At 42.1% G+C, this 21628-nt stretch overlaps 2 protein-coding genes and 1 long non-coding RNA gene across 11 annotated transcripts in view; 2 read left to right on the top strand and 1 right to left on the bottom strand.

The window, feature by feature from the left end:
- The window catches only part of ADNP2 (ADNP homeobox 2), a 30897-nt gene extending 25710 nt beyond the window's left edge, over positions 1-5187 (top strand). For all 3 annotated transcript variants that reach the window (XM_082408972.1, XM_082408971.1, XM_082408973.1), the window contains one exon: positions 428-5187. In XM_082408972.1, the coding sequence (XP_082265098.1) occupies positions 428-3703 (3276 nt within the window). In that variant the 3' untranslated portion in view covers positions 3704-5187. The remainder of the gene's footprint in view (positions 1-427) is intronic.
- Positions 1-21628, bottom strand: part of PARD6G (par-6 family cell polarity regulator gamma) — a 137371-nt gene that overhangs the window by 726 nt on the left and 115017 nt on the right. Inside the window, exons 5-7 of one of the 7 annotated variants that reach the window (XR_014240071.1) lie at positions 15173-15417; positions 13222-13278; positions 5042-7468 (exon numbers count right to left, since the gene is read on the bottom strand). The exons of 1 other annotated variant lie outside the window; for it this stretch is intronic. The gene's annotated coding sequence lies outside the window, so the exon portion shown is untranslated. Of the gene's footprint in view, positions 1-5041; positions 7469-10529; positions 13279-14386; positions 14492-15172; positions 15418-21628 lie in introns of those variants that run through there. 5 more of the 7 variants (XR_014240072.1, XR_014240073.1, XR_014240074.1 and 2 more) reach the window with 5 other exon arrangements.
- Positions 14484-17075, top strand: LOC309621536. The gene is made up of 3 exons (XR_014240075.1): positions 14484-14710; positions 14800-14944; positions 16366-17075. It is a non-coding gene; the product is annotated as an uncharacterized lncRNA (long non-coding RNA).

Genomic DNA, 21628 nt, shown 5'->3' with positions numbered 1-21628 from the left:
GAGAAAATAACTTTTTCGTGCAGAAAATTGAGTTTATTTTAATTAATGCAGTTAGGACTGCATCAATTCAAAGTATAGGACTAAGTAATGAGATTTGTGGTTTAATGGCTGGCTTGGAAACAGGGTTCAGCTAGCTGTGAGTTTGGGGCCAAACTGTGTTTGTATGGCCTACATGCTGAGAATAGTTGTTACATTTTTAAATGTTTGAGAAGGAAAGAAAATGAAAAGAATACTGTTTTGTGACATGTGAAAATTTGAATTAGGGTCTCTAGTGTTATTTACACGTTATCTGTGGGTACTTTTCCCTTACAACACAGCACTAGATCTAGCCAGTTAGAAGAAAAAGAATCATATACTTGTCAACTGTAGAAGGTGTAGCATCTGATAGTTTTATTAAACTATGCTTGACTTTCTTTTCTTTTAACAGAGATATCGAACAAAACCATACTGTTGTAGCCTCTGTAAATACTCCACAAAAGTGCTTACTTCATTCAAAAATCATTTACATCGTTACCATGAAGATGAAATTGACCAAGAGCTGGTGATCCCTTGTCCAAACTGTGTGTTTTCCTCTCAGCCCAGAGTTGTGGGAAGGCACTTCAGAATGTTTCATGCACCTGCTCGGAAAGTCCAGAACTACACAGTGAATATTTTAGGTGAAACTAAATCATCTAGGAGCGATGTGATAAGCTTTACATGTTTAAAATGTAACTTTTCAAACACTCTGTACTACAGCATGAAGAAGCATGTGCTGGTAGCCCATTTTCACTACTTAATTAATTCCTACTTTGGCCTGAGAACCGAGGAGATGGGTGAGCAACCAAGAGCTGACGACACCCTTTCTACAGAGAAGATGCCCCCATCCGACAGGTATTACTGTAAAAAGTGCAACGCCAACTCCAGCAGCCAGGATGCTTTAATGTACCATATTTTGACGTCGGATATACACAGGGATTTGGAGAATAAGCTTAGGTCTGTGATCTCAGAACACATTAAGAAGACTGGACTTCCGAAGCAAATGCATATTGCTCCAAAACCAGCTGCACGTGCGGCTGTACCATCCAACAGCAGTGCTCCGGGCCTCCCAGCCTCACCTCCTTGCTTCCACCTTGCCTTGCCGCAGAACAGTCAGAGCCAAACCGTGGTACAGCCCGTTCAGGGTGCACCCCCTCCGGTGACTGTGGCCTCGGGCGCTTCTGGAAGCCTCACCCACTCTCCGCCTGCCGTTGCCCAGTCTCATGTGACTCTGGTCTCCAGTACTCTGCCAGTGGGCCAGAGCAACCTCACTCTGCCGCCCTCAACACCTCAGCCTATCTTTCTCTCTCATGGAGTTCCACTTAATCAGGCAGCAAACCCTCCTGTGTTGCCCTTGAGTCAGCCAGTGGGACCTGTAAATAAGTCTGTTGGAACCGGTGTCCTCCCCATAAACCAGACCATCCGCCCGGGGGTTTTGCCCCTCAACCAGCCTGTTGGGCCCATAAGCAGGCCAGTTGGGCCTGGAGTTCTTTCGGTAAATAGACCTGTTGGGTCCGGTGTCCTTCCTGTCAATCCCTCTGTCACCCCTGGAGTTCTTCAGGCGGTCTCTCCAGGGGTGATTTCTGTGAGTCGGACAGTCCCGTCAGGGGTCCTTCCTGCGGGACAGATGACCCCTGCTGGGGTTATCCCTTCAGGACAGACGGCAACTTCTGGGGTTCTCCCCGCTGGCCAGGTGGTTCAGTCAGGGGTTCTCCCCATTGGCCAGGCGGCCCCATCGGGGGTGCTCCCCCCTGGGCTGACGGTCCCGCCGCGGGTGCTCCCTCCTGGCCAGACGGTCCCACTGAGGGTTCTCCCTGCAGGTCCGGTAGTCCCACCTGGGCTCCTTCCTCCCAGCCAGACGGTCTCGCCAGGTGTTCTCCCTGTGAACCAGGGTATTAACTCTGGTGTTCTTCAGCTCAGTCAGCCTGTCGTGTCAGGGGTCCTTCCTGTGGGCCAGCCAGTGAGGCCGGGGGTCCTGCAGCTTAATCAGTCTGTGAGTACCAACATCCTGCCTGCACATCAGCCCATTAGACCCGGGGCTTCGCCAAACACCGCTTTCCTAACGTCAGGCTCTATTCTCAGACAACTAATACCCACAGGGAAACAAGTGAATGGGATTCCCACATACACACTTGCCCCAGTATCTGTCACCCTGCCTGTGCCCCCTGGAAGTGTCACCACTGTTGCCCCTCCCCAGATGCCCATCCAGCTCCTGCAGTCGGGCGCGGCCGCGCAGATGGCCGGCTCCGTGGGCAGCCTGCCCTCCCCGCCAGCGGTGGGGAACGGCCCTCAGAACGTGTTCGTTCAGCCCTCTGCGGCTGTGGCAGAGGCAAGTCAGGTGCTCAAACAGGCAAAGCAGTGGAAAACCTGTCCAGTTTGCAACGAGCTCTTCCCTTCCAATGTCTACCAGGTCCACATGGAAGTGGCACATAAGCACAGCGAATCCAAATCCGCTGAAACACTGGAGCCGGAAAAGCTGGCGGCATGTGCACCATTTCTGAAGTGGATGAGAGAGAAAACAGTTCGGTGTTTGTCCTGTAAGTGCTTAGTCTCAGAGGCGGAGCTTATCCGCCACTTACTGGTGCACGGCCTGGGGTGCTTGTTCTGCCCGTGCACGTTCCACGACATTAAAGGCCTCTCAGAGCATAGTAGGGCCGTGCACCTAGGGAAGAGGAGACTGCCCGTGGACTACAGTGACAAAGGATTTCAGCTGGATGTCGATGCCAACGGCAGCCTGCGGTTTCCCCACCTTGACTTCATCACCATCTTGCCCAGGGAGGAGCTGGGTGAGCGGGAGGTCTACTTGGCCGTCCTGGCTGGGATACACTCCAAGTCACTGGTGCCCGTGTACATCAAAGTGAGGCCGCAGACCGAGGGTGCGCCCGGGAGGCCTGGCAGCCAGGCGCTGACCTGCCCGTTTTGCTTCGGCGCCTTCGTGACGGCCGAGGCGTACGAGCTGCATCTGAAGGAGCGGCACCACATAACGCCAACGGTCCACACGATTTTGAAATCCCCGGCTTTCAAGTGCATCCACTGCTGTGGGGTTTACACGGGCAACATGACCCTGGCGGCCATTGCCATACATCTCCTGCGCTGTCGGAGCGCTCCAAAGGACAGCAGCTCAGGCCTGCAGGTCCAGCCTAATTTTATTGAGAACAGTGAAGTGCTTTTCGTCAATGGTGAGGTGATCCACGACTCCAGTTTTTCTGTGAAGAGAAAGATGCCCGACGGCCAGTTTGGGGCTGAAGACCAGAGGGATGGCGAGCAGCGGCCTCTCATCATAAGTGCTGACACAGACCTGTCCCCAGAGAAGGTGACGAGTGTCGTGCCTTTTAAAAGACAGAGGAATGAAAGCAGGACGGAGGGACCCCTCGTTAATGATGATGCTCTCCAGATTTTAGCATTAAATCCTAAAAAATATGAAGACCGTTCTTATGAAGAAAAAAAGCAGTTTCTTAGAGATTATTTCCACAAGAGACCATATCCCAGTAAAAAGGAAATAGAACTGTTATCCTCACTCTTATGGGTGTGGAAAATTGACGTGGCTTCATTTTTTGGAAAAAGAAGGTATATTTGCATGAAAGCAATAAAAAATCACAAGCCTTCTGTACTTTTAGGCTTTGATATGTCTGAACTTAAAAATGTTAAACACAGATTGAACTTTGACTATCAACCACAAAACTTGTAAAAAAAAAAAAAATTAGGAAATCTAAAGTACTAGATAATTAGTAGTCTTTTTCAATTGAGATTTTAAAAAATGTTATTTTCTTCACTGTATGTTGAACTAATCAATTTCAGTGGTCTTTATGCTGCTCTTTAGATTTATTTCAGGTGCTCAGAAAGACTTCTCTATAAAGAAGTGAATAGTTCTTTCAAATTTATTGTTTCCTGCAGCTTGATTTTGTAACAGTTGTTTTTCATTTTTTCCTCTGTCATGTAAATTAAATCTTTTGATATTTCATGCACGCCTTGTTTTCCCAGTAGTGTCAGTATCATGCTAAAAACTGAAATCTATATATGTTTGTTTTTCATTTAAGGAAATTTCAGCTTGTTTCAGAATACTTGATTAACTGCGAATTAAAACTGCTCTCCCTCAGCTTCACAAGTAGCAGCAGATGATACAGTAAATGTTTAGAGAAGTGAGTAGAAGCCCCTGTGACATGTCTGGTTCCTTAAGGATGCACTGCATTAACTTATGCTGATTTCTTCTTGTAAGGTATTTGCTTATTAGATTATACTTTTGATTTACGTTTTTTCAGGTTTGTCCTAATAGCTGTTTTTGATTGTAACTCAGAAAACCAAATGTTTTCATTTGTTAAAAATATACTGAACCTGAAGTCTGGTATTAAAGCTCATAAGTCAAGAGTTATTTTACAAATAAAGTAATTCTGTAGGTACAAAAATACTTCTCAGTGTAGACTTTTCCCCTCTTTTTGATACGCTGATAAGTCTTTTCTCCATTCAAAGATAAGACAATAAATCTTTAGTGCCTTTAGAACAAACACTGAAAACACACACACAAGCTCTCCTCCTAACCTAACTGTTCATAAACCAGTGAAAGGGAAGGACTGCGTTACTCAGGATAACATGTTGGCCCCTGGGTGTGGCGACTGACTGAAATTTAAACACAGGTTTTCAGGGGACAAGGCGAAATGAGTAGACCGGAGCTAGTCTCCTGGTTGGTATATTAAATCTCTGACAGTTTCCTAGAGGTAAATGTATTCATTTTGGGGAAATGGGCTTTCCCATCGCCTGGTTGTCCAGGTTAATGGGGTGGGGTATTGCTAAGGAGCTCAAGTGTATTACTCTCCTTTGGACATCTAAGCCTTGGTTTTTTCACACAATATAAAATAACTTAAAGCACCAGAAGCAGTAATGGAGACCATCCAGTTTAGACCTTAAGTCGTAGTGCTGGTGATAACAGCAGAGGCACCTGTGCAACATACTCAGAAGATAAGACAGTCTCTGGGAAATAAGATAATGTTACCGTACGGATTTTTAAAATATAGTAGCTGCATGTCATTGCTGTAATGTACATTTTTGAGGCAGTCGTGAAACTGGTGTGTGGTTGTTGGTGTGCTCTGTTGTAAATTCAAAGAGCTTGTTTAAGTTTTTTTTTTTTACCTATTGTTTTCAGAGTGTCTATTTTGAATTAAAACTTGTTACACCACTGCAAGTAGAACTGTTTAATTCTTTTAACTGTTAAAACATCACGGTGACTCAGGAACAATCTAAACGTGGAAGTAGATACCATATTTATTTTCTAAAAAACATTACTTGTCATTGTGAAAATAAGCACAACCCGAAAGGGCTAACTAATTACAGGGTCACAAAATAGATGTGGCTAGAGACCCTTGCCGTGTCTGGCGGTGGCTGGGAGTCGGCCTTTCTCCATCCAGGCTGTGCTCTGTGCCGAACGGCGCAGCTTGCCGTCTGCATGGTTTGACCGTCCCTTCTTCAGTTGTGCACGTTAGGGGTTCTGTTGCCATTGGGGCCTGATCGTTCTTTGTTCGGGTGACTGTCCTGTCCACTGCAGGATCAGGGCAGCATCCGTGGTCTCTACCCTCCGAGTCAGTAGCACCTCCACCCGCCCCCCGGGCTGGCAGATGCGTCCCTGCCAGGTGTCCCTGTGGGGCAGCATCAGCCCCCGAGGAGAACCACTGTGATGAAGGAATTCTGATTTCCAGCTGTATTTCAGCTTTTGATGTGGAGTCTTTTTATACTATGCTAGTTACTGGTTATTAAATAATTTTTTAGGCTTATGGATCAAAATTTGATATAAGCTGAGCTTCAAAAAGCACGTGGGAGTTCTTGCAAATGTAAAAAATGAGTAAATTTATTACTGTTTTTGGCTCTGCCGTGCGGCATGCGGGATCTTAGTTCCCTGACCAGGGATCGAACCCGTGCCCCCTGCAGTGGAAGCGTGGAGTCTTAACCACTGGACTGCCATGGAAGTCCCTAAATGTATAATTTGAAAATGAAAAACTAAACTATAGATTAATAGTGGTGGAGGTTTTTTAAACTATCCATTAAAAGATTAGAAATTGAGAAGGAAAGGAGACAATCCTTTTTATTACCACGGTTACGAATAATTGTATACTTTAAAAAATTTTTTAATCTGTGTAGCATGAGCTCTAAAAATATTTCATAGTTGGAGACACTGCTTGGGAAAGATCCTCCGTGTTCTCCTTGCTGCAAGCAATGAATCCTCCCTTCTCCTACCCTCTTCCCCCCAAATTACATATTTGAAGTCGATTCAGTGAAAGACAAATTGGAATGTAGGATACTGTTTTAGCTTCTGAATCCTGTTAACACACCCTTGTTTTGGATGTGTGATGTTTTAATAACTAGGGACCACATCACTTCATTTGTTCCAGTGACTAATAAATGAGAGACAGTAATTCAGGAGTGCTCCAGAAAGCTTTTCGTCCACCAGATGACAGGATAAGCACCTTCACCACCCACACCTTTGCTTAATTCTTCTTTTGGTCACTGCTGTCCCACGCCTCCCTCAGCATGCTGCTTCCAGAATGAAACTGCCAGCAAACCTCAGTCTGTCGGATTGCCTTAGCAACTCAGCTGAGGAACAAGTCGGCTTTGATTTCACCTTGTCCTAAGGCCCATGAATGTTTTCTCTAGAAAGCTGCAGGCGAATGAGGTAGGAAGGGCCGAGTGTGGACCCTACAGCTCTCGAGGACAGTAGGCCTCGGAGTCTGACCGTGCAAGAAGCCGCGGGACTCCGACACAGCTGCGGGAGTACCTGCCTTCAGTTTCCGTGACGTGGGCCACAGGGCTGGCATGAGGGCAGGCAGACAGCAGAGATGGCCGTGTCGAGGACAGTGTTGGGTGCAAGGGCAGTGTTGGCACCGCAGTAGCTTGAAGACTACATGGTATAGGTGGTGTCCGCCCACCCTTCCCCCTTCCCCCTCATCAGTGAGATCAAACAAAACGTAGCCAATCAGTGAAGAAGCCAGGCCGGTCCTGAAAAGCCAACAGAGGCCAGAAGACCCTCATCCACATACCACCAGCTAACCGCAAAAACTAGCCTTCTGTATCACCACGCTGGACTGCATTCCCGGGCCAAGGAGCTCTTCCAGGAGTTCCCGGTCCAGGTGGTGATCGGGAAGGGGCTGTTGCTCATATGAAACTTGTCAGTTGGCCTCCCTGGTGTTGTGGACACATCATCCTCTCCCTCAAGCTCAGGCCAGTTCAGTCTCCCTTGCAGAAGCCATGTGGTTCTGGTTCTTCATTCAGTTTTGAAGTAAGACCTCTGGAAATCCTGTGCTGTGCTGTAGTTGGGCAGCAGTAGGGCCAGGCCTGCAGTAGACGGTTGCTCTTCTGCCCCCAAGTTCCCGGGGGGGGTGTGGCCAAGGAGGGCAGTCGCCCACCTCCTGTTACCCTTTTCCAACAGCTCTTCACATACGATGATTATGTGCAGCTCTCTAAGAGTTCACTAAAGAAAGCAACAACCCTGACCAGTTAAGAAAAGAAAAAACAGCCCCAAAACACTAACCTAGTTTTTACATTGTTTTTAAACAGACCTTCCTAGTAGATAATAAACATTTATCAACAGTTTACTATTGCTAGGAAATGGGCTGAGTATTTTAACGACAATAATAATGATCTACTTAGTGCTTACTCAGCTGTGCACAGCTGACATGCATTTTAACTCTCAGCAATCCTACAAGGTAAATGGTGGTATCTCATTGTGCCTAAAAGGAAACTGAGGCATGGGGAGGTTAAGTAAGTTGCCCAAGGCGGGGAGCTAGTTAGGTGAAAAGAGCTAGGGCGAGACCTGGGGGCCGAGCGTCATGCTCTTGGCTGGTATGATACATTCCTCTGTTCACTTATTTCCCCATTTAAGCCTCATAATACTCTTATGATGTAGGTTTTATTTTACCTGCATTTTAAAGATGAAGAAATGGGATCCAAGGTAGAGTGACCAGCCGTCCCAGTTTACTCAGGACTGAGGGATTTCTCTGAACTTTCAGTGCCAAAACTGCGAGCATCCAGCCAGGTGGGGATAAGTTGGTCACCTTACTCAGAGGACAGTTCACCCCCCCATGGTGACATGTCCCTTAACTGATGCAGTACTGTCTGTAATAAATCTGTCTGCTCTCTCTAGACGCACACGTAGCCCTTTAGGTGTCGAGATATACAGGGCATCCTGACCCTAGATGGTTACAGCACCAACAGTAGCAGTGCCCTCTGTGTGCCAGGTAATGTTCTAAATGCTTTGCGTAATGAACTCAGTGACATGATGTGTGGTGAATGAAAAGTGAAAGGAGGGAAGTCCTGGTTAGAACCACAATAAAAGGAGTACATACAGATTTGCTATTTAGATATCTTATAATGTCTCCCCATGTTACTAAATAGAGTCCCTGCTGAACTATCAACTAAGGAATAAAAATTCCAACTATGAGGTACTGCCAGAAAACTTTTCTTTAGTTTTTTTTTTTTTTTAAATATTTATTTATTTATTTATCTATTTGGCTGGGCCGGATCTTAGTTGTGGCATGCGGGATCTTCGTAGTGGCATTCGAGATCTTCAGTTGCGGCATGCGAACTCAGTTGCAGCATGTGGGATCTAGTTCCCTGACCAGGGATTGAACTCGGCCCCCCTGCATTTGGAGCTCGGAGTCTTAGCCACTGGACCACTAGGGAAGTCCCACTTTTCTTTAGTCTTAAACACTTAAACTTAATTTCATTCTCTTACTGATAGTTATAATTTTAATGTTCTCAAACCAATTCCTTTTTCATAGGTGCTGAGAGTAAATATCTAAACATGCATTCCTTAACGTAAAGCTTCACCTTGTAGCACACCTGCTGATTTATACTTCTGGAATCTGTTTTTTCTGTTATGCAGTTATTAAATCTCAGCTTTAGAATTTTTCTAGTTTTTGATAACCTGTCCTAATTACTACTTAGTTTTTAAAATTTAAAAGTTTAAAAATCATTTTAGCAATAAAGATGTTCTAGAGGGAAACTCTTCATAGTAAGTGAATGTGCCCTAAGAACATACTACTCGTAGCAGTGCCGAGCAGTTACTTTCTTTCAGATTCTAAACCCAGGATTTTCTTAATTTGTGATCCATGAACCATCTGAGTAAAAAGTGTAAACGTTGATGAAAGTTAAAGTCTAGATTATATTGTCAGATTTTTCATAATATACAGATAAGATGACAATTTACTGGCACTATCAACCTCAAAGGCCTATGTTAATGACACATGAAAACAGCCTAAATTTTATGCTTATTTGGGATAAGATATCTAGGAGGGTTACCTTGTAAAGTAGATTAAAATACAAATCAAAATCTGTTGTATCTGACAGGGATCTCTTAAGGCCACCATATTGGCAGGTGGAAAACAAATACACCATTCACTCAGATGACCTAGTTCACTTTTTTTTTTAAGTCTTTTTTGAATTTGTTACAACATTGCTTCTGTATTATGTTTTGGTTTTTTGGTCAGGAGGCATGTGGGATCTTAGCTCCCTGACCAGGGTTCAAACCCGCACCCCCTGCATTGGAAGGCAAAGTCTTAACTACTGGACTGCCAGGGAAGTCCCCTAGCTCACGTTTTGAGAGGGAAAATGTATATAACGCTGCTAAATAGTAGCTAACATTTGTTTTTCACAGCCCGTTAAAGAAAGTGCTTCCCAAACCACTGATCTTTATCCCACTCATAAAATCATGAGCAGTGTTTGTTTACTTTTAAACAAACAAAAAATTACATAAATTCCTTTTCAGAAGGAAAACTTTAACAATTAAAATTTAGAATTTTATCAATATTTAAATTATAAATCAAACTTCAGCCATATAGGTATGTTTGCTATGAACAAACTAAGATCATGTGGTCATACTATCAAATGCAAATTCAGAATTAGTTGTCATAAATGAATATATTTTTTCAGAAATTAGTTGCTTACAGTTTACAATCCACGATATGGAAAGTTTAATATATTAATTTACCATTTGCCTAAACATAATCGAGAGAAAATTGAATAATAGCAACGAGTAATGGTTAGGTAGTTTTTCTTAAAACAATGTTTCTATATAGATCTATCTTGAGCGTTAGTTGAGTTGTAAAATCAGTAAAAACAACAGTTTTGCTAGAGTTTATAGATAAGTTGACTCATTTTGCCTCCCCAATCCTCTGTGGAGCAGCTTTCAGAATTGTTAGACTGAAGACCCGGAAAATCCTACATTGTCTATGAAATAGTGATACTGACACACATACACACACACAAACGCACACACAATATGATATCAAACTTAGACTACAGCTCACAGATTCTAGAAGGAGTTTCCATGCAGACTTAGATTTAAGGTCTTCTCATTACAAGGAAAGCATCTTTGGTCCTAAAAAGGACAGGAGATTTATCCTCAGTTTGCTGTTGTCTTGTGGAAGGTGACTTAAGAAAACACTGGGAAAGTCATGAGATCATTTTAAAGAAATTATGCATTTTGCAGGGAAGGTAATTTTTGGTTATTTTTAAAATTTAATTTTGTCTAGATTTTATATGTGCTTTCAAATAACTAACTGGAGTGGCTACGTACATCAATAAGACAACTTACACAAAAGAAGGAGGGCAGCTGATGCAGGAATTTCTGAAGCTCACTGGGGAAGCCTAAGTTTAGCCCTGCCAGTGGCTTGCTTCCCCACTCCAGTCACATGACTCCAGGCATGTTAGCAGAGGCCTTTTCACTACGTTCAGCTCTAAGGTGAGTGCCCTTCTAGTAACATATCAGAAGATCAATAACCTCGCACCAGAACTCACATTGTTATCACAGTGGTTCTTGGTGCCCTGTTTGCTTGTTGCCATATATTTCACTGCTGACCTTGTTTTTATTCACAGGTGGTGGTAGTGACCATCTTGGTCCAATAAGTCACTAATTTAGAAGTAAGCGGGATACACATATATCAACACCCAGTATGTAGAATTTTCTAACCATATCCTAGCTATTGGCATTGCCAATTTTTTGGCCTCTACATAACATTCTGTGTTAGATGATTTGATGACTAAAGGTGAAGCTGGGATACTAAAAATAGATGTATTGTTACTGACAACATGGAATCAACTCAGAATTTTAAAAACGAAAATGGAAAATCTTGGTAAATTCATTATGAGATCTATTCAGTAATCAAAGTAGATTGACATTACTCTGATTACAGGTTCTTATCTATCTGAGTCCCACTGAGAAATGAATCTTTAAATATATGTTTAGAACTGCACACTTTTTTTTTTTTTTTTTTTTTTTTGGCTTTGCCGCGCGGCTTGCGGGATCTTAATTCCCCGACCAGGGATTGAACCTGTGCCCTCCGCAGAGAAAGCGTGGAGTCCTAACCACTGTACCGCCAGGGAATTCCCAGAACTGCACACTGTTGTCCAAATGAAACATTAGCTTATTTCCAGGATCAAAATACCCATAATGTCTGAGGGTTGCAGTGTAATTAAATGATATCCTCAATCTAATTTCTCAACACTTAAGAAGTTCAGGGTGTGAACTACTTAACCTTACTCTGCCATCTGAGAAGCTATGCCGGTCTGGCTGTACTATGCCTGTTTTTCCATTCACAAAATGGCAGGTGGGGAGAGGTGATTTCCTTCTGTGTTTCATAAGAAATGGCCTCAGTATAATCATATGTTTTATTTTCAATGCACTAGAAATAGAGAATGGGTCTTTGCCAATTCCTGGACAGTTAATTAGTAAGCTGCTTCCTTGCAATGACTTGTGTAAGAATAGATTAGTTGACATCAATGCATTCCTGTCCTACAGGGTTGCCAAAGTGGCTACAAAAAATACACTAGACACCCAATATCTTGTAATGACCTGTAATGGAATATAATCTGCAAAAAAGCCTGGTCACTGTGCTGTATGCCTAAAACTAACACAATGTTGTGAATCAACTACACTTCAATTAAAAAAAAGACTAGACAGATTCAGAGTTCAGAACACAGTATACTCTTGAGGGTAAACATAAGAGTCTTTTGCCTTCTAATATAAAGTCCACCTCAATCTAGATCATTTGGTTGTAACTCAAACTATGTAGACTAGCATAGAAGTCTAAGAGATTGTCTTTCATTACATTTCTCCACGCACCCCGCATGGTCAGGACCTTCTGCCCGTGAGGATAAGTGATGTGAAGGAAGACAGTGCCAGAATGATTAATTTTCTTTGATTTAAAGTTTAATATTCATTTATTTAAAAAATTAAGCTGCTACCTACATTTGGTAATGTTATATTCTTCCAGTAATGGTTTCTCACTGCTAAGACACTATTTGTGTGCATAGTCTAAGATTATCAGCAACATTATTTTATAAGTATTTCACTATTGGGATAATATTGCAGACTTTTCTTCCTAAAGCAGTAAAGTACCTTTGGACCAGGTTTTCCTGGGTATGTGCTATATATATCTGTCTGCCTATCATAGTTTATATCGATTGAGATGATATGTCCAGTAGTAGAAAGATGCTAATAAAAATGCAAAGGGCAACCTGAGTCCCAGTAAAACAAAGTGAAGTGCTTTGACTGTTGAGTTCATCTGAAGCTGTCAGAATATGTTACACACATCAAGTGTGTCTGCCTCACTTCAGGGGCTTTAGGGAAGTGGGAGGTGCACTTTCACGTACAAGATGTGCAGAGTCCCTACAAACCTAAAATCTAAAAGAAAAGGGTGAGGCTAGAACAAGTTACTCTGATGACATAATTTTGGATCAATGTGGTCTTCATTACTGTATAACGTATTATAGGTTTCTAAAATTTGTCAAAATCAGCCTTTCATGTTGGACCTTTTGAGTTCGGTGGTTCAGTCCCTCATCACTGGAGGCTCCTGGAGTTTGTACAAGCGTGGGTGACTTGGGTCTGTGTTTACATTGCTTCAGCCCCTTCCCCCTGATTCGTTCTCATATTTTCACCTGAGCCCACCTGTGAGTTGGCGTTAAATTGCCACAGACTGAAGCGTGAACTGCCCTAGAGATTTAAATCCTAACATTGATTCCTTGCCAGGTGCTAGTTACAAAATCATAACCTGAAATGAAAAGATGGTAAATAGATCAAATAGCTTTTTTTTTCTGTTGCAAATTCGGTTGGCATCTGAATATTTGGATAGATTAGTTAAAAATCCAAATATCTTGGTAATTTAAATATATGACTATATCTTAGTGTTTAAATCACAGCAATGTTTGAGATATAATCCAACATACCCGCAAACTCATCAACTCTCCTTAGAAGTCTTCAAGACTCGTGTCTGAATCTTTGTTCTGTAATAAAGAAACATTAGTTTAGGATTAACTGAATTTGTGCATTTAATTTATGAATAAAATTTTTTTTTAAAGTTTTTAACGACTGTGCAAAGAATAATGTTGGTTATTAACTTGGTAACTTGAATTGCAAAACTATTTTTACATGGAATGCTTATGTCTTTAAGTTGATAGCGTTGCTTAATAGAAGTAACTATTAATTCAATTTGATTAACTTCTTGTTTCCATTATCACCATGTGTGAAACCTGACAGGAATTTTACAAATGAGCAGGGGCTGAGGTGCTTTCTGACTCGTGTTAATTTTAAAGGATACGTATTCAAAACCTCTGGATCACGTGCAGTGGTGCCATGCTAAGAAGGCGATGCAGCCACTGAAGATGGCGACCAGGGTGGTCGTAGACGGGCACCTGTAGCCACGAGGTACCTCGCTCATCCATTCGTCATTCCCAGCTACTTCAGTGGTGATGCCAGGGGGAGGAGACTTGCCTCAGGTGTGACCTGAGCCCGAATCCAGCACCTGTGCCCTGTCGACTAAGAAACGTGCCTTCCTGAGCTGCTTCCTTAACAAAGGTTCATACTCCTTGTGCCTTGTAAGGTGTCTGATGGTAAATGAGGCTTTCTTTAAAGGCAAGTTTTGCGAGTTCCAATAAGAAATAGGTGTGATTTTTTGGTGATGTTTCCGTAGAAAATGGTCCTGAGAGTATGTATTTTGCGTTTGCTTAGTACCCGCAGTCTGCTCACCTGAGTCTCTTGACAATCCTGTGGAAGAGATGAGTTAGGCTTTGCTTCTTGCCGACGAGCAAACTGGCCCAGAGAGGTAAATGACTTTTCTTAGGCCGTATGATACAGTGGTTGGCAGAGCCAGATCTAAATTGGAGTTACTGACTTATTTTTCTAGCATACACTACCTCCCCATGAAGATAAGTCTTTAAAAAATAATGTTTTAACGTGTGATAACAGATGACCTCAGTGAGAGAGAAATGAGAAAGCTGCTCAATCAACCCAAGTGCAGCCGAGGTTGCTCCCTGGCGGAGGGGAGGGAGAAGAGGGCAGCAGCACCTGAAAGCGGTCCTCGCAACAGGAATCCGGCAGGCCTGCTGCTTTCAACTGATGTGATTCCCACAAATGGAAGGAAACGGCAAACTGACGCAACTGGTATTTGACTTTCAGATTCTCCAACAGTGTTTTTCAACCTGGGAAGGGCCGAACACCCTACAAAGATTAAGGAGGGTGAGAAAGAAACGCTTTCAAAGCTGGACGGCCCTAAAGCCCACGCGGATCGCAAGCTGCTAACAGCGGTGCACGTGACCGCGGGATCTCCACCCACGACCCTGACGTCAGCAAACCTTCCCGTGGTCTTCAGCAAGGACGGATTCTGCTCTGTGGACAGCCCAGAACTTACTTGAAGAAAGGGTTCTGCTGTTTGAAGAGGTCAGGATAAGTGTCGTCTGAGAGGATGTGAGTGATTCCGTGGCCCCGGAGCCTGCCTGCTGTGACACCTCGGCCTTACCTCATTTCAGGTTCAGAGAAAACTCGAGTCTCCGGCTCCACCAAAACCCTACGACACTAGCTCCACCCCTTCAGCAGAGGCACAGCGCAGTGGCGAGGAGGAACACCTCCAGGGTGGCTGGAGCACCTTCTCCTGACCCTGGCTGCCCTTCCAAGGTGGGTGACGGGATCTCACTGATCGCTGTGCCAGCTGGGCTTGTGCCAGGACAGTGTAAAAGGCTTTGTTCTCTAAAACCTGTAGAGTATAAGTGGCACATGAGTCCTGTCTTTGCTGCAAGGGTCTGGGGTTCATTCCGTGCTTTTCCTTTGGGTACTGAATTCTGCATTCGGTTAGGAAGCGTCGCATTCAAGTTATTCCTTGCCCCCAGACCTCACTGCCCTCACCTTTCTGCCTGGAACACTCCAAACCACGCTTGAAGCAGCTACTCCTTTTGTTCCTCAAACTAAGACCAGCGTGATCCTTAGATTCACTGTCGAGAAATTAGTGTAATCTGGGAACATGTCATGTGACCTTTAAGGCCCGTTCATGCACGGACCCCAAAATGATTCATTGCTCCACGTATTCTTGGTTATCAGACCACAGGTCAGCAGGGCAGTGTGTGTGCAAAAGGATGTTTGTACACAGGCACCTGAAAAGAGAGGGAAGGAGCCTGGATGAACAAATCAGCTAAGAATCCAAAGCGTTATTTCTAGACTGCTTATGACCAGAAATTTGTACTCATTTCCTTTTTTTCCCCCCAATTTAAAAAATTGTTAGAATACACGTAATATAAAATTTACCATCTTAACCATTCTTAAGTGTACAGTTTGGTGGCATTTAAATACATTCACATTGTTGTGCAACCATCACCACCATCCATCCAGGGAACATTTTTATCTTCCCAAATTGAAACGCTGTCTCTATTCAACACTAACTCCCATATTTCCCCTCCCCCAGCCCCTGGAACCCAGCATTCTACTTTCCTTTTTTTAAAAAATTAATTAATTAATTAATTAATTAATTTTTGGCTGTGTTGGGTCTTCGTTTCTGTGCGAGGGCTTTCTCTAGTTGCGGCGAGCGGGGGCCACTCTTCATTGCTGTGCGCGGGCCTCTCATTATCGCGGCCTCTCTTGTTGCGGAGCACAGGCTCCAGACGCGCAGGCTCAGTAGTTGTGGCTCACGGGCCTAGTTGCTCCGCGGCATGTGGGATCTTCCCAGACCAGGGCTCGAACCCGCGTCCCCTGCATTGGCAGGCAGATTCTCAACCACTGCGCCACCAGGGAAGCCCGCATTCTACTTTCTCTGTGTATGATTTTGCCAACTCTAGTGATCTCCTTTAAATGGAATCGTTCAGGATTTGTCCTTTTGTGACTGGCTCATTTCACTCAGCGTAATGCCTCCAGTTTCATCCGTGTGGTAGTGTGTGTCAGCGTGTCCTTCCTCTTGAAGGCTGGATAATATTTGGTCATATGTATTTCCATTTTTTGTTTATCTGTTCATCCTTTGATGGACACTGGGGTTACTTCCACGGTTTACCTACTGTGAACAAAGCTGCTGTGAACTTGGGTGCCAAGATGCCATGCTTGTTTGCTTTCAGTTAACGCTCAGCATGTCTGGGCTCCCGTGAGGCTCAGCTGTGACCTCTACGTGTCCGGGGAGATGGGCTGCGAAGCCCTTGCTGCACCTGGTGCGAGACGAGATGTGACTCCCTTCTTTGTGGTTTTCTGTATTTTACAAATTGTCTAAAATTAAAGTGCGTTTATTCTTTAAAAGTACAAGGAGTGTATCATCTTAACAGTGCTACCAGTTGGGAAAGGTGATTAAATCCAGTTGACCCACACATAAGTGAGATCACTGTATTCGTTTTTCTCTGACTTACTTCGCTTAGCACGATGCCTTCAAGGTCCATCCATGTTGTTGCAAATGGCAAGAGTTTATTCTTTTTTGTGGCTGAGTAGTATTCCATTGTATGTATGTATGTGTGTGTATTTATGTAAATATATATTAATGAAAATTATATGTATATAATTACACTAGGCCTGTCAATATTTTCTTTATATATTTAGGAGCTCCTATGTTGGGTGCATAAATATTTACAAATGTTATATCCTCTTGTGGATTGACCCCTTTATCACTATGTAATGCCCTTTTTGTCTCTTATTACAGACTTTGTTTTAAAGTCTCTTTTGTCCGATATAAGTATAGCAGCCACAGCTTTCTTTTGGTTTCCATTTGCATGGAACATCTTTTTCCATCCCTTCACTTTCAGTCTGTGTGTAATGGAGACAGCATATAGATGGGTCTGTTTTTTTTTTTTTTTTTTAATTTATTTATTATTTATTTATGTCTGTGTTGGTCTTCGTTTCTGTGCGAGGGCTTTCTCTAGTTGCGGCAAGTGGGGGCCACTCTTCATCATGGTGCGCGGGCCTCTCATTATCGCGGCCTCTCTTGTTGCGGAGCACAGGCTCCAGATGCGCAGGCTCAGCAGTTGTGGCTCACGGGCCCAGTTGTTCTGCGGCATGTGGGATCTTCCCAGACCAGGGCTCGAACCCGTGTCCCCTGCATTGGCAGGCAGATTCTCAACCACTGCGCCACCAGGGAAGCCCCGGGTCTGGTTTTTTTAATCCATCAGCCACTCTGTCTTTTGGTTGGAAAATTTAATCCATTTAAATTTAAAGTTATTATTGATAGGTATGTACTTATTCCCATTTTGTTAACTGGTTTCTGGGTGTTCTGTAGTTCCTCTGTTTCTTCTTCTCTTGCTCTCTCCCTTGTGGTTTGATTACTTTCTTTAGTGCTGTTCTTAGAGTCCTTTCTCATTATCTTTTGTGTGTCTGCTATAGGTTTTTGTTTTGTGGTCACCATGAGGCTCACATGTAGCAATCTATATTTATGACAGTCTACTTTAAGTTGATAACAACCTAACTTTGAACACATTCTAAAGCTCTACATTTTAATTGCCCCCCACCCCCAACATTTTATGTTGTTGAAGTCACATTTTACATCTTTCATCTTGTATATCCCTTAATATTATTGTAGTTATCGTTACTTTTACTACTTTTGTCTTTTAACATTTATATTAGCTTTGTAAGTGATTAATGCACTACCTTTACCTTTATCAGTGAGAATTATACTTTCATATGTTTTCTTCTTAGCAATTAGAGCTTAAAGTCATCCTTTTAACATTTCTTGTAAGGCCGGTTTAGTGTTGATGAACTCCATTAGCTTTTGCTTGTCTGGAAAACTCTTTATCTCTCTTTCAATTCTGATTGATAACTTTGCCAGGTAGAGTATTCTTGGTTAGAAATTTTTTTCTTTCAGCACTTTGAATATATTGTGCTACTCCTTACTGGCCTGCAAAGTTTCTGCTGAAAATAAATGCTGATAGTATTATGGGGGGTCTCGTGTATGTAATAAGTTGTTTTTCTCTTGCTTTTTTTGGAAGTATAGTAGACTTACAATATTACATTAGTTTCAGGTGTACAGCATAGTGAATACATATTTTTATAGATTATACTCCATTAAAAATTATTACAAAATAATGATTATACTTCCCTGTGCTGTACAATATATCCTTGTTGCTTATCTGTTTTACACATAGTATTCAGTAGTTTCTATAACTTAATCCCATCCCCTAACATGCCCCTCCCCACTCCCCTCTCCCCAGTGGTAACCACTAGTTTGTTTTCTATATCTGTGAGCCTGTTTCTGTTTTGATATATACATTCATTAGTTTTATTGTTTAGATTCCACAAATAAATGACATCATACAGTATTTGTCTTTCTCCGTCTGATTTATTTCACTAAACATAATATTCTCTAGGTCCATCCACATTGCTGCAAATGGCAGTGTTTCATTTTTTGCTTATGGCTGAGTAATATTCCGTGTGTGTGTGTGTGTGTATGTGTATGTATTGTTTATCCATTTGTCTCTTGATGGACACTTAGGTTGCTCCCATATCTTGGCTATTGTAAATAATGTTGCTCTGAACGTTGGGGTGCATGTATCTTTTCAAATTAGTGCTTTGATTTTTTTCTGGATAATACCCAGGAGTGGAATTGCCAGGTCATATGATAGTTCTATTTTTAGTTTTTTGAGGAAGCTCTGTACTGTTTTCCACAGTGGCTGCACCAATTTAAATTCTCACCAGTATGAGTTCCCCTTTCTCCACATCCTTGCCAACATTTGTTATTTGTAGACTTTTTGATGATAGCCATTCTGACAGGTGTGAGGTGATATCTCGTTGTTTTGGTTTGCATTTCTCTAATAATTAGTGATAGCATTTTTTCATGTGCCTGTTAGCCATCTGTATGTCTTCTTTGGAAAAATACCTGTTCAGGTCTTCTGCCCATTTTTTGATTGAGATGTTTGTTTTTATTGATATTGAGGTGTATGATGTGTTTATATATTTTGGATATTAACCTCTTGTCAGTCGTATCATTTACAAATATTTTCTCCCATTCACTAGGTTGTCTTTTCGTTTTGTCAGTGGTTTCATTCGCTGTGCAAAAGCTTTTAAGTTTAATACTTTTCTTTTGCCTTAGGAGACAGGTCCAAAAAATACTGTTATGATTTATGTCAAAGGATGTTCTGCATATATTCTCTTCTAGGACTTGTATGGTTTCAGGTCTTATATTTAGGTTTTTAATTCATGTGAGTTTATTTTTGTATGTGATATGAGGAAATGTTCTAATCTCATTCTTTTACATGTAGCTGTCCAATTTTCCCAGCACCACTTATTGAAGAGACTGTCTTTTTCCCATTGTATATTATTGCCTCCTTTGTCATAGATTAATTGACCATAGTAAGTGGTTTTATTTCTGGGCTCTCTATTCTGTTCTATTGATCAATGTGTCTGTTTTTGTGCCAGTACCATACTATTTTGATTACTGTAGCTTTGTAGTATAGTCTGAAGCCAGGGAGCATGACACCTCCAGCTCTGTTCTTCTTTCTCAAGATTTTTTTGTTATTTGGGGTCTTTTGTGTTTCTATGTAAATTTTAGGATTATTTGTTGTAGTTATGTGAAAAATGTCATGGGTATTTTGATAGGGATTGCATTAAATCTGTAGATTGCTTTGGGTAGTATGGCCATTTATTTATTTATTTATTTTTATAGCTGTTTCAACTCGTTTTTAAAAATTTATTTTATTTATTTTTGGCTGCGTTGTATCTTAGTTGCAGCACGTGGGATCTTCGTTGAGGCATGTGAGATCTTTTGTTGCAGCACGTGAGCTCTTTGTTGCGGTGTGCAGGCTTCTCTCTAGTTGTGGCGTGCGGGTTTTCTCTTCTCTAGTTGTGGCGCGCAGGCCCCAGAGCACGTGGGCTCTGTAGTTTGCGGCACGCAGGCTTTCTAGTAGAGGTGCACGAGCTCAGTAGTTGTGGTGCGCGGGCTTAGTTTGCTCTGCAGCATGTGGCATCTTAGTTCCCTGACCAGGGATCGAACCCGTGTCTCCTGCCTTGTAAGGTGGATTCTTTACCACTGGACCACCAGGGAAGTCCCAGTAGGATGGCCATTTTAACAATATTAATTCTTCCAATCCAAGAGCACAGGGTATCTTTCCATTTCTTTGTATTATCTTCAGTTTTCTTCATCAGTGTTTTATAGTTTTCAGAGTATAGGTCTTTCACCTCCTTGGTTAAGTTTATTCCTAGTTATTTTATTCTTTTTGATGCAATTTTCAATGGGATTTTTTTTGGCTTTCTCTTTCTGATAGTTCATCATTAAAGTATAGAAAAGCAACAGACTTCTGTATATTAATCTTGTAACCTGTAACTTCACTGAAATCATTTAGTGGTGGAGACTTTAGGGTTTCCTATGGATAGTATCATAGCTTCTGAAAATACTGACAGTTTTACTTCTTCCCTTCCAATTTGGATACCTTTTATTTCTTTTTTTGGGTCGGATTGCTGTGGCCGGGACTTCCAGTACTCTGTTAAATAGAAGGGGTGAGAGTGGGCATCCTTGTCTTCTTCCTGGTTTTAGGGGAAAAGCTCTTAGCTTTTCACCATTGAGTATGATGTTAGCTGTGGGTTTGTCATAATGGCCTTTATTATGTTGAGATATATTCTGTCTGCAACTTTGATGAGAGATCATGAATGGATGTTGCACTTTGTCAAATGCTTTTTCTGTGTTTATTGAGAGGATCATGTGATTTTGATCCTTCCTTTTGTTAATGTGGTGCATCTCATTGATTGATTTGTGGATATTGAACCATTCTTATGTCCCTGGAATAAATCCCACTTGATCATGGTATATGATCCTTTTGTATATTGTTGTATTCAGTTTGCTAATACTTTGTTGGGAATTTTTGCATCTATATTCATCAAAGATATTGGCCTGTAATTTTCTTCTTTTGTATTGTCTTTGTCTGGTTTTAGTGTCAGGGTGATGGTGGCCTTGCAGAATGAATTTGGGAGTGTTCAGTCTTCAGTTTTTTGGAATAGTTTGAGAAGGATATGTATTAGCTCTTCTTTATATGTTTGGTAGAATTCCTCTGTGACACTGTCTGGTCCTGACTTTTGTTTGTTGGCAGTTTTTTTTTTTTGTTTTTTTTTTACTACAAATTCAATTTCACTATTAGTATTTCACAGATTGTCTATTTCTTCCCGGTTCAGTCTTGGAAGACTGTATATTTCTAGAAATGTATCCATTTCTCCTAGGTTGTCTTATTTGTTGACATGTGAGTATTCTTAGTGTTCTCTTATGAGGTTTTGTATCTGTGTTATTGGTTATTTCTCCTCTTTCGTTTCTTTCTTTCTTTTTTCTTTTTTGCCTCTATTTTTATTTATTTCCTCTCTGATCTTTATTATTTCCTTCCTTCTGCTGACTTTGGTCTTTGTTTGTTCTTCTTTTTCTAA

The sequence above is a fragment of the Balaenoptera borealis genome (assembly GCF_965194805.1).
Source record: "Balaenoptera borealis genome assembly, contig: HAP1_SCAFFOLD_601, whole genome shotgun sequence".
Classification (NCBI taxonomy): domain Eukaryota; kingdom Metazoa; phylum Chordata; class Mammalia; order Artiodactyla; family Balaenopteridae; genus Balaenoptera; species Balaenoptera borealis.
Note: the sequence above shows the minus strand (reverse complement) of the source record. Positions and strands in the feature narration are given on the sequence as shown.